This window comes from Delphinus delphis, chromosome 3 (assembly GCF_949987515.2).
Source record: "Delphinus delphis chromosome 3, mDelDel1.2, whole genome shotgun sequence".
Lineage (NCBI taxonomy): Eukaryota > Metazoa > Chordata > Mammalia > Artiodactyla > Delphinidae > Delphinus > Delphinus delphis.
In genome coordinates, this window is record NC_082685.1 from 57,076,591 (window position 1) to 57,088,371 (window position 11,781).

The 11,781-nt window shown below is 42.1% G+C and overlaps 1 protein-coding gene across 1 annotated transcript in view; it reads right to left on the reverse strand.

Annotated features, from left to right (window-relative positions):
- UBE2D2 (ubiquitin conjugating enzyme E2 D2) overlaps positions 1-10,523 on the reverse strand; it is a 58,103-nt gene extending 47,580 nt beyond the window's left edge. Inside the window, exon 1 of the mRNA XM_060008742.1 lies at positions 10,067-10,523. Coding sequence (XP_059864725.1) covers positions 10,067-10,090 — 24 coding nt within the window. The 5' untranslated portion in view covers positions 10,091-10,523. The remainder of the gene's footprint in view (positions 1-10,066) is intronic.
- Between the last annotated feature and the right edge of the window lie 1,258 nt (positions 10,524-11,781).

Sequence of the window (11,781 nt, forward strand, 5' to 3'; positions counted from 1 at the left end):
ATGAAAAGAATCCAACCAAAATCATGTACCACTTGATAGGATGTAGAGACAGACATAGCATTGCTTCTGTGACATTCCTGCCAAAGATGCATGACCTAAATCTAATCACAAGGAAATATCAGAAAAACACAAACTGAGAGACATTCTGCAAAATAACTGGACTCTAATCTTTAAAAGTGTCAAGGTCATAAAGCAACTACACTTTAATTTAAAAAAAGTGTTGAGGTCATGAAGCAAAGGAAAGACTAAGGAATTAAAGAAAACTAGAGATAGATAACTAAATGCAACAAGTAACTACAGACTGGATTCTTTCCTATAAAGGACATTATTGGAACAACTGGCAAAACTTAAATGGAGTCTGACGATTAGATAGCAGTAGTATCTCAATGGAAATTTCCTAATTTTGATGGTTATACTGCGATTATGTAGCAGAATGTCCATTTTGTAAGAAATACACATTAAAGTATTTGGGGTTGATGAGTCATCATGTTGGCACCTTACTCTGAAATGGTTAAAGAAAAAGATGTTCTAGGTATTGTATTTGCAACTTCCCTGGTAGGTTTGAGATTGTTTCAAAATTTTAGAAAGATAAAAACAAAATCAGAAAAGCCCAACTGTAATTACAGCAGTCACTTTATTAGAATTTGGGGATTAGATGGTATACAGCATTGAATGGTCCCTAAAACGGTATGTGGCACATCTTAATTACTTGGACCTATAAATGTTACCTTATTTGGAAAAAGGGTCTTTGTAAACATAATTAAATTAAGGATCTTGAGATAAGATCATCTTGGATTACATGGGTGGGCCCTAAGTGTCCTTATAAGAGATAAAAGAGAAGACCACACACAGAGAAGGTAGTGTGAAGATGAAGGCAGAGACTGAAGTGATGCGGCCACAAACCAAGGAATGCTTACAGTCACCAGAAGCTGGAAGAGGCAAGGAAGGATCCTCCCACAGAGCTTCCAGAGGGAGTGTGGCCCTGAAGGTATGCTCATTTTGGACATTTAGCCTCCAAAACTGTGAGAGAATAGATTTCTGTTGTTTTAAGCCACTCAGTTTTTTGTAATTTATTACAGCAGCCCTATGAAACTAATACAGATGGTATAAATGAGGACATTTAATCTAAAGAAAATCACTCACTCCCATTAGCATACTATTATTTTAAGAAACCTATTTCTAAACTGTTATCACTGCAGCTTCTGTAAAATTCAGCTTTGATTTCAAATGTTTTATCTGCTATACGCCCTTAAGAAGTTGGCAAAGGAGTGCTATCACTTATATAGGCACTGATGTTCTACAAGTGGTGCGGGGACATGCTCAAAGGACAGCAGCAGATACTTCTATTACAAGATTATGTTAAGAGAACTGTTTTCACGTCTAGGCTTACAAAAGTATCACATTTATTGAAAACGTATTAAGATAACAACAGTTAGAACTTTGTTGAAGAAAAAATTTGGAAGTCAGTCCCTTTTTTCATTTAGAAATATTAGAAAACATCACCTTACAACATCAGGGTATATTTTTTTCCCTTTTCTTTCTTGGTTGGGGTACCAATGAAGGTGAAATGCTAAACAGACACTTAACACTGACACCTAAGATTTCAAGATTCTACCAATTTCATGGGTCATCATTACTGGGCAGTTAAGCCAGTGGTAATTAATATTAAAAACTATCTTTTGGGTTTCCCTGGTGGCACAGTGGTTAAGAATCCGCTTGCCAATGCAGGGGACACAGGTTCGAGCCCTGGTCCAGGAAGATCCCACATGCCGCGGAGCAATTAAGCCCGCGTGCCACAACTACTGAGCCTGCGCTCTAGAGCCCGCGAGCCACAACTACTGAGCCTGCGTGCCACAACTACTGAAGCCCATGCGCCTAGAGCCCGTGCTCCGCAACGAGAAGCCACCGCAATGGGAAGCCCGCGCACCACAATGAAGAGTAGTCTCTGCTCACTGCAACTAGAGAAAGCCCGCGTGCAGCAATGAAGACCCAACGCAGCCAAAAATAAATAAATTAAATAAATAAGTTTAAAAAAAACCCAAAAAACAAAAAACTATCTTTTACATGGTCCATATTTTCTTTCTACTCATCCCCCACAGGCTTGCAGGGTATGTGACACTATCCTCATTCTATAGGCAAGGAAGCTGAGGCCAAAAAAAAATCAGTGAAGTAACTTGCCTAAGGCCACAGGGTTAGAACATGACTCAGTAGGCACGTTGCTCCAAAATCCTACTATTTTTTTCCACTATACCACTTGCTGTTGACTTTCATTAAATGTTGCTGGCAAAAACTGAATGCCTACTATACATCAGGTACTGGGAATATAATAAGTAAGACAGGGACTTTGCCCAGAAGAGCTCAGTCTAGAGGGGGTAATAATCTATCATGTCTACATACTAAGAAACAGTTCTACAGCAGAATCCTACTGCCTGCATTACTGGGGCATGTTTCACAGAGAAGCAGTCTGTTGGATCTCCAAGGATGAAGAAAGAATTCAGGAGGAGAGAGTGGGTTGAGAAGGCATAAGGAAAAGCACAAAGACTAAAGGAAAATAATTCTGAGAAAGATCAATTAGAACTGTTTCAATTACACTAATATTTCTCATGAGACACTAACATGTATTATAGGAATAAAAATGGCAATCTTTTTGTCCTAAATTTTATCTACTTTTATATGTCTTTAAGAAATACTACATATTTCCACGAATTTAAAGCAATAATTTGCCTCAAGAAACTTGCACACCACAAAGCAAATTATATGTGTTCCGATGCATAAACAGCATTTAACCATGGGTATTACCTGACTTCAGTGAACTATCCTGTTTATTATCATAATTCAATATATATTTGAGAAGTTATTTAATCAAAGCTTATTGAATACTAAATATTTCTACATTCCCCATGGACTTATAGCTAGAATATGGAAGGGTTTTGTTTGTTTTGTTTTGTTTTGTTTTGCGGTACGCGGGCCTCTCACTGTTGTGGCCTCTCCCGTTGCAGAGCACAGGCTCCAGACGCGCAGGCTCAGTGGCCATGGCTCACAGGCCCAGCTGCTCCGTGGCATGTGGGATCCTCCCAGACTGGGGCACGAACCCGTGTCCCCTGCATCGGCAGGCGGACTCTCAACCACCGCGCCACCAGGGAAGTCCCATGGAAGTTTTAAATGAAAAGCAGAGTCCTTTGATTCTTAAGCCCGAAAAACCAGATTATTTTAAAATAAACATGAGCAAAGCATATACTTTTTATTTTTTAATTAGGTGATCTGTCTGCCCATGAGACAATTAATAATGTTGGTAGTGGCCTAATTGCATGAATATTGCAAAACATGCAGTTTTAATTCTTTCTTTTGTTGTAGTGCACCTGCCTGAAAAAATTTTCACATTATACTATAATGAAAACAATACAGAGTAACACATCGTCTTTTTCTTTTGGCCATGCCACACGGCTTGTGGGATCTTAGTTCCCTAACCAGGGATCAAACCCAGGCCCTCAGCAGTAAAGCGTGGAGTCCTAACCACTGGACCGCCAGGGAATTCCCAAGAGTAACACATTTAGTGCAGCACCTGATGAGGATCCCTTTCATTTTCTTAAAATACTATTCTTTAGGTGTTTGTTACTTTATAGCAAAATGACAATGAATAATGTTTCATCTTAATATATTTTGTTTTTAAGTTAATTTACCTATTTTTGTGCTTGTATATTATATATTGATTATGTTAATTAGCTTACCTAATTGACAGCCATTTGTGCTGTCAATTTTAATCCAAGTGTGCATTATTTCATGAACTTTTGTTTGTATCCATAAATAATATTAGTTTGAAAAGTGTTCTAATAACGTTAGGAAATACTAACGTTATTAGAACACTAGATATGAGAAAGGAGGAGAAAGTTTATCAAAAGTTAAGGGAAATGAGTAATAATGTGAGTATAATCACACTAAGTGTTACAAAACTGAGGTATCCATTGAATTTGGCAATTAAGTAATCATCAGTGACCTTACTGAACAGTCCCAGAACAGTGAACAGACACTATTCTGTCAAGAATTTTGGCACTGAAATGCCAGAGATGGAAGGGATAAAGAGGAGGAAGGAAAGGAATCAGCTCTAGGGGAGAGGAGAGTTTAAAAGTTTTTTTTTTAGGATGAGGAAAGTCTTAGACAAGTTTGGATGCTTAGGAGAGTCAGAGAAGGGATTAGAACTAGGAAAGCAGGGACAATTACTAGAGAGCAAGGACCTGGCAAAAAGAATAGGATGAAAAAAAAGTTAGCTTGCAATGGGTAAAGTATAGATTCTTCAGAGACAAAAGGGAAGAAGGGCAATGACTAAGGTATATACTTGGAGCAATGGCTGGCTCCATAGTCAAGACCGAATGCATTTGAATCCTGGCTTTTCCTATCATAGCCATATAATCACAGGCAAGTTTGTTTACTTCTCCAAATCTCCATTTTCTCTTCTAACCTGGGGAGAACAGAATTTTCATAGGGTTGTTCAGAAGATTCAGTCATTCTGATACAGAGTGAGTACTCTAAAGATGGTAGCTGTGGTGTTTGGTTTTTCTTTTTCTTTTTAAAGGCCTCAAAGGAAATTTGAAAGAATTCACACAAATTTCTATTTCCTCTACAGAATAGGTAATTGGGTCACCTACTGAGATTAAAACAGAATGTTTAAGGAGACGGGACAGTGATTCTTAGTCTTTTGGAGAGATTAAAAAACCCATTTGAAAAAAAAAAAAAACCATTTGACTATGATGAAAGATATATGGAGGACAGAACATCAAAAATTTGCATAGTTTCTTATTTTTCTGCTTTTTGGAATTAAAACATTGAAACCCGCCCCCCCCCCAAAATCTACATAGTTTTAAGGGAATTCATAGACACCTCTCCAACAATAACAAGAGATGTTGAGGAAAAAATATTCTGGTTCCAGGGCATAGTTTAAATATCCAATTGTTCAAACAAAAGAAAAAGATTGCATCCTCTGGATTTACATACCTAACGACTATCTACGAGTATAGGGCCTGCCAGAAAAGACACTGGGCACAGTCAAAAAACCCAGGTTCTTTATCCAGCCCTACTAAGTCACATGGCCTTTTCAGACAGTAGCTCTGAGAGGTGATGCAGTGCTAAAATTTTCTGATTCTATTACTTGAAATTTCACTTGACTGTGCAGACAAAAGAACAAATGGTACTTTATTTCCTATGTCATAGTTTAACATGATTTTGAAGGTTAGTCTGGGAACCTAACCACCAAAATTTTATTTCTACAGAAAAAACAAGTGTGCTCCTTCATTTCTGGGATGAGGCTGCAGAGGTTGCTGGCAGCATCAGGCATGAGTCAGGTATTCCTATCCTGGGAACTGCCTAGGATATTTTAGCAGCCCTCTCTCTCTGGACTAAAATATCCAGAATTGGGCTTTGTCAAAACTTCCTCCTTGTCAGTCAGCAGTACAGTAATACACACTGGGAGACTTAAAAAAAAACCCTAGATTTATTAAGTTAATGACGGCTGTTTAAATTACATTTAAATAGCAACCCAGAAGAGCCAAATAAAGTTTCTCAATTCAATGAACCTTTGCGAAACAAAAAATCCTTTTCTAAAGGAAAAAATAAAAATCTTCCCTGAGATTTCAAGAAGCTTATCTTTTGGAGTAAGAAGGTATGTCTGGGGCTTCCCTGGTGGCGCAGTGGTTGAGAATCCGCCTGCCAATGCAGGGGACACGGGTTCGAGCCCTGGTCCGGGAAGATCCCACATGCCGTGGAGCAACTAAGCTCGTGCACCACAACTACTGAGCCTGTGCTCTAGAGCTCGCAGGCCACAACTGCTGAGCCCGGGTACCACAACTATTGAAGCCCGCACGTCTAGAGCCCGTGCTCTGCAACAAGAGAAGCTACCACAATGAGAAGCCCACGCACCACAACGAAGAGTAGCCCCCACTCGCCGCAACTAGAGAAAAGCCTATGCGCAGCAACGAAGACCCAACACAGCCAAATAAATAAATAAATAAAAAGGATGTCTGCTTTCCAAGATAAAACTAATTCAAACAGTCATCTTCTGTCAACCATTTATTATACTGAAGTTCCAAATACTCAAGACTATTTGCTAATTTGTTTCATCATTTTGACTGGAATTCACTGGATCCTTACCTCTGATAAGATTAATGCAATGTATGATATCACACTTCTAGTACAGTATTTTAAAATAATCTTAAAATTAGTACTGTTACAATGTTACAACTCCTTTCCCATATCCTTAAAAATCACCCTTTGGTAACTGGCAATCTTAGACATTTTGAAAGTATGTAGTCTACAGAAAGATGATTCATAACATGAAACAGGATCACAATGAAGTTAAGAGTTAAGATGTAAACTCCTACCATGGGATCAATGCATCTACTAAATTGGCTTTTCCTATGACTATAACCATATAAAACTTCACCAAAGAAGTTAATTAGAAGTTTACAAAAAACTACTGATACTTAATTGTACCCATTTACATAAAACAATACTTTGACACTTTTAAAAAGACAAAGTATGGTTTAAATGATTTAATCCTTACACTCCTGGTTACTTGCTGAACCTCAATCTTCGGTTATTTTTAATTCATATACTAAACTGGTGCCTACCAATCTACAAAAAAGTGTGGTGGTGTCTTTTGGTTTTGTTGTTTTTAATTTGAATTGGCTGCCAAAAATCTGGATTTGTGGCTTCCCTTAAAAAAAAAAAATCTGGCAACTTTGGGCACAGATCCTGGCAATAGCAACATTTGGAGGGAGCTGAATAGCAGCTGCCCTCTTCTAATAGCACATGCAATTTCTAGCTCCCTCCAATTCTCTTTGCTCACTTTGGTCACCTGCCTAGCCATCAGAGTTTGAAATCTTTATTTTACTGGAAAATTGACTGACTGGGCTTTTCAGGGGCCTTAAGACCTTTAATCATAGAAATACAGTAAATCAAGTGATAGCCCTGGCATTAAAGCTATGTATTCCAAATGTTAACTATAACTAGCACGACACCATTAAAATGTACAAGGCACTATCATTGTTAAGAGCTTTTTAGTATCTTAACTTTGGTCTGTCTTCAATTCTTCAAAGAATCATGATATTCAGCCTTTTACCCTTCCTCAAAATAAAGAAATTAACCTTGTATTTCAATATTATGGCACGCTAAGAGCAACAAAAAGCTTCCTGCATCTGTATAACAAAGGTAAAGAAGAAAAACAGGAAGCAAGTAAAAAAAGGTCTCTGATCAGTCAGACCACACAGTTCACAGAACACATGAAGCCCTCTTCACTCAGAGCCTACTGGATCTTATTTTAGACATAATTTTAATAAGCTCAGTGATCTGGTTTCCCAGCCCACAACAGATGAGAGGCAGCCAACTGGAAAAGGGCTGGGGGTGGTGCTGCTAGAGGCAGACACTCAAAGCATCAAAATCAAAGCTGAAGACTGATAATGTCAGCAGAAAACCTCAAAACGTAGCAGGCTGGGGCCATTTGGTGTAGATACGAACAATCCCAAAGGGTCCCAATCCCTGCACAGAACTACAATGGATGTTCAAAATGAAACCTCTTTGGTAAACTCTGTTAAAGCATAGGTCAGTTGACCTTAAAGTATATATCAAAATAAAGTCCACCAAAAGCTTTTTCCAAAAAAGTCATGGCATTTAAAGGACTGTCAGATTCACAGAACACTATTTCCCTCTGTCAATGAAACACAAGATACTGAATTCCTAAAGATGCCACATGTCAAAAGTATTTGTTCTTAATAAAATTTTATTAGAACCCAGATGCAGTAGTTCATGATATCTGAAGTTGAGAGGTATTTAAGCAGAACTATTTTCTCAGAGAATAGCAACTGGGAATGTTCAAGACCAAGATCAGTTATGTAAGCCAAGTATGTCTTTGGGGGATTCCATCGCAGATACATTACTAGGGCTGAGGGTGAGATAGGACTGGTCTTATCCAAGTCTGCATTCAATTTAAAATTGGTGTCATACAAAAAGTTAGGGGAAAAAAATCTCCATTTTGTTTTCACAATCTTATTGACTATGACTAGTATGTACATCAAAAATAAATTTTATTTTTCTAATCCCTGGCAGTCTCAGAAGTTGAGCCATACTTTGAGGATGGCTCTAGGTTATAAACCAGGTGAAAAAAGGTTAATACTGAGTTTTAAAAGTTCAAATTATCATTGTGTACACTTGATTTTCCTTATTAAAATTTTAATAAGGGCATCTTTTAGAGAAAATCTAGAGAACATGTAGTATTCAAAAGAAATCATATTATTGGAGGCAAGGATATTAGAAGATTAAAATGCATGTTTTGAGTGCTAGTTCCTTTTCTGAAAAAACCTCCATAACATACATATCAGAGTAGAGATTAAAGGCTACATTTCTTGATTTGTAAGTGATCGCACATTATACTCACTCTTCTTCAGGTTTTAAAAATAAGGCCACAATCTTCCACAAGTATAATCTTGAATTGATAACTTCTCAATTAGTCTTTAAAATCTCATAACTCCTTAAAGCCTTAAAAATGCATATGTATTATTTACTTGGAAGACCTGTCCTCTAAGAGATCTTTGCTTAAAGTTCAAGCTTCTTTTAACAAATAACCGGCTTCATTTTAGTAGATTTACTCTGTCTAAAGTCTGCCCTTTTTCATCTGATAGAAATCAAAGTCAAAAGAAGTTGGTGAGGATCTAACCTAATTTACAGTAACCATTGGGATTAATTCCACATTAAAGGTCTTTGATCAAGAATGAAACGAAGACAAGCTGCTGAGCTGAGGTGTTTAAACTGACCAAACCTGCATTTTCACTGAGTTTAAGGCAAGGTGAAAATTGGTTCTCTTCCCCTTGCATCTCTATCCCATCCTTTAGGATGGATAATCCCAGGATCTACTTCTTACTGGCTAGAGGTTTAATACAGCCTCTCCAAGTAGCCAAGTGAAACACCAAACAAAAATCACCAGTGCCGTTTCCCCACTTCTGAGAAGAAGAAGGAAAAAAAGATAGTGAGAGGTAATAGGAGGTTACAATATTACAGGGAAGGGAAAAAACCCTAAACTTTAAGCTAAACCCATACTCCAGAGCAATATTAGAAAAACCTCTGTAGAGGCAACTACAAATAAATAACCCTTCATCCTAAAGGGCAAAGAAATCCTTCCTAATGGAAAAAGGTAGCAAAATACCTCCTACATTAAAAGGATCTCCCTGAACATATCACCTAATTTAAGCGTTAAAATCCGTTTTGCGAAGAGAATTTAAAAAGAAACTTTATGAAATTCTCTCCAGTGGTTTTCAATTTTCAGGTTTCTACCTCTACCCTTGACAATTTAACAGGTTTTCTATTAAATCCATTCCTGCAAACTGAAGTGTCAGTTTCTGACTACATTTGGCAACCTCAAGGAATAAAACGCTTCTCCCTCTACTTCCCTCCTGCCTCATAAAAGTCATGTTTATTTCCTCCTGAACTTCCTACTCTTAACAGTTTCTGGAAGAGTTAAGTGGACCGAAGCGTGCGGCCACTAAGAGGCAAGTGAACTCCAGAAATATTTGTGGATCGGACAAAAAGGCTTCCTCAGTCTGCCTGAGATACGGGCCCCAAGCTCAAGCGGTTCTGTGCAGGAAGCCTAGGCAAGTGGGGGTAGGGGTTTTATGGGCAGAGATGGGGCATAGAGCCCTTTCGACCTCCGTCGATGGGGCCGCCCAACGCCCCAGTCCCAGCACCCCCTCCCGGCACGGCCGGACAATGGCCCTCTGGCACTGCAGTCCCAGGCCGGGGAGAGGCCCTGGGACTCCATACCACGCGGGGCCTAGAGAGGAGGCTGGGAAGGAACGCTGAGCCGGCGAACATACCTCCGGCCTAAGCGCGGGCAGCGCGCCCGGGCCTCCGTGGGCGCCATCACTGGGAGTGGGGTGTGAAGGCAGCCCGGCCGGGGCATCGCCGGCAGCCGGGTCCAAAGAAGCTGCGAGCCCGGCGGAGGCGACGGCGGGAAATGCAGGCCGCAGCCTGCTCAGCCGACCCACCCGGCAGCCCGACCCGCCAAAGCCGACCTTTGGCAGCTTACCTTGTGGATTCTCTTCAGAGCCATCGTGGGAGGCAGGTGGAGGCGGCCCCCGGGGCGGGAACAGGGGCAGGGGAGGGACGGGGAAGGGACGAGGGGGCGCGAGGCCGCCTCGGTGATCGCGGGTCGGCCGGAGAAGATGGGGAGTTCCGGAGCGCGGGTCCGGCGGGACGGACTTGGGGCCGTGGCCCACTCGGCTCCTGAGCCTGCCGCAGGGGTCACCGCATCACCCGGCGGCGGCCCCTTTATGCGCTGCCGCCCGAGCCGCCGCCGCCGCCACCGCGGTAGCTGCCTCTTCCTTCTAGGCTCAGCGCCGCCTCCTCAGCCGCCGCGGATCCCTCCGCCAGGGAGCAAGAGCCCAGGCCTCGGGCTCGGCCGGCGCCTCTGGGTCGGACGGTCGGAGGGACTGCTTGCTGCAGGTGGACCGAGGGACGCGCGGGCGGGCGGCGCCGCCGGGGTGGGGCAGGCGGAGCGCGGGGTGGGCCCAGGCCGAGGGGCAGGTCGGGAGAGCGGGGATTGGCGGGCCGGGGAGGGAGGGCTGGGCCGCGCCGGCGGCGGAGGGATACGGGCCGCCCCTGTAAGTACCTTACGCGCTGTCGCCGTCGCTGCCACGGCCGCCGAGACGATGACGCCGAGAAGCGCAAGGAGGAGGAGATCTCGCGAGACCTGTGGTGCGGGTCGCAGAAGCTCTTTCGCTCGCTACGACCGATGAGTCCCTTGTTTGTGGTTCCTCATTCGCGTGACATCTGAGATCAATAAACGTTAAAAGCGAATGTTTTTCAGATCACCCGACCATCCCCAGAGCGTAGACGGACCCGGGAAGAGCGCTTAGGTCCATTGCAATGTTCCTGAAGGAGGAAGGGACTTGTCCAAGGTCACACAGCTCCACAGTGGCAAAGCTGGGACTTCCCTGAAGTCGAGAGTTTCGTCAGATCCCTCCCTGGAAGCCGCGTGGCAACAGCCTGGGCACCTGCGGGAATGTGGTTGTACAAGCACGCCGCAGGCAGCCCTGAGATGGTGTTTCCGACAAAGGCCCCAGCTGAGAGACAGTTTGAATGTCTCAGCCACTGATATGTCAGGAGAAGTGCTCTGCTTGGTAAATTGTTACAAATAGGCACTGTAGCTGTTACCTCAGGGAGAAAAAAAAAACAAAAAACTTGCAAAACGTGTGCTCCAGTAATTAAAACCAACCTTGCGTTCAAATCACCATCAAATGCAAGGTTAGAAAACCTATTTTGGGGTTGTTTTTAGAAGATGAAGGCAAAAGGCTAGTTCACTGAGCAACTACTCTGTGTCGAACCCTGCACCAGGACTAGTGAAATATAAGGCTCACTGGTTTTATAAGGCCTGGGCTGGGAGGTGCTTTTTACCTGTCTGGAGACACTGGGAACACGGAAGAATAGTAAAGAATATTTTCCTGGGAGGTGATGCCCACATTCTCAAGTCTCCACCAAGGTTTTCTGATTCTAAATCTGTTCTTTCCTCTGTCTGGAAGGGACCTTGAAGATCATTGATTAAGAGAGGAGAAACTGGAGTCCCTAAGGAAAAGAATCTTGTCAAAAGTCACATAATACATCATCAGCAAAACTTGTACTGCTTCATCTACTGAGTAGAGGCTGGACCCATAGGGCAGGGCCACCATGGACCCAGTGAGTCAAAGGAGGGAAAAGCTGTGTCCAGTCGCCCAAGATGCATAGGTTTTAGGTTGAAGGTGAAGA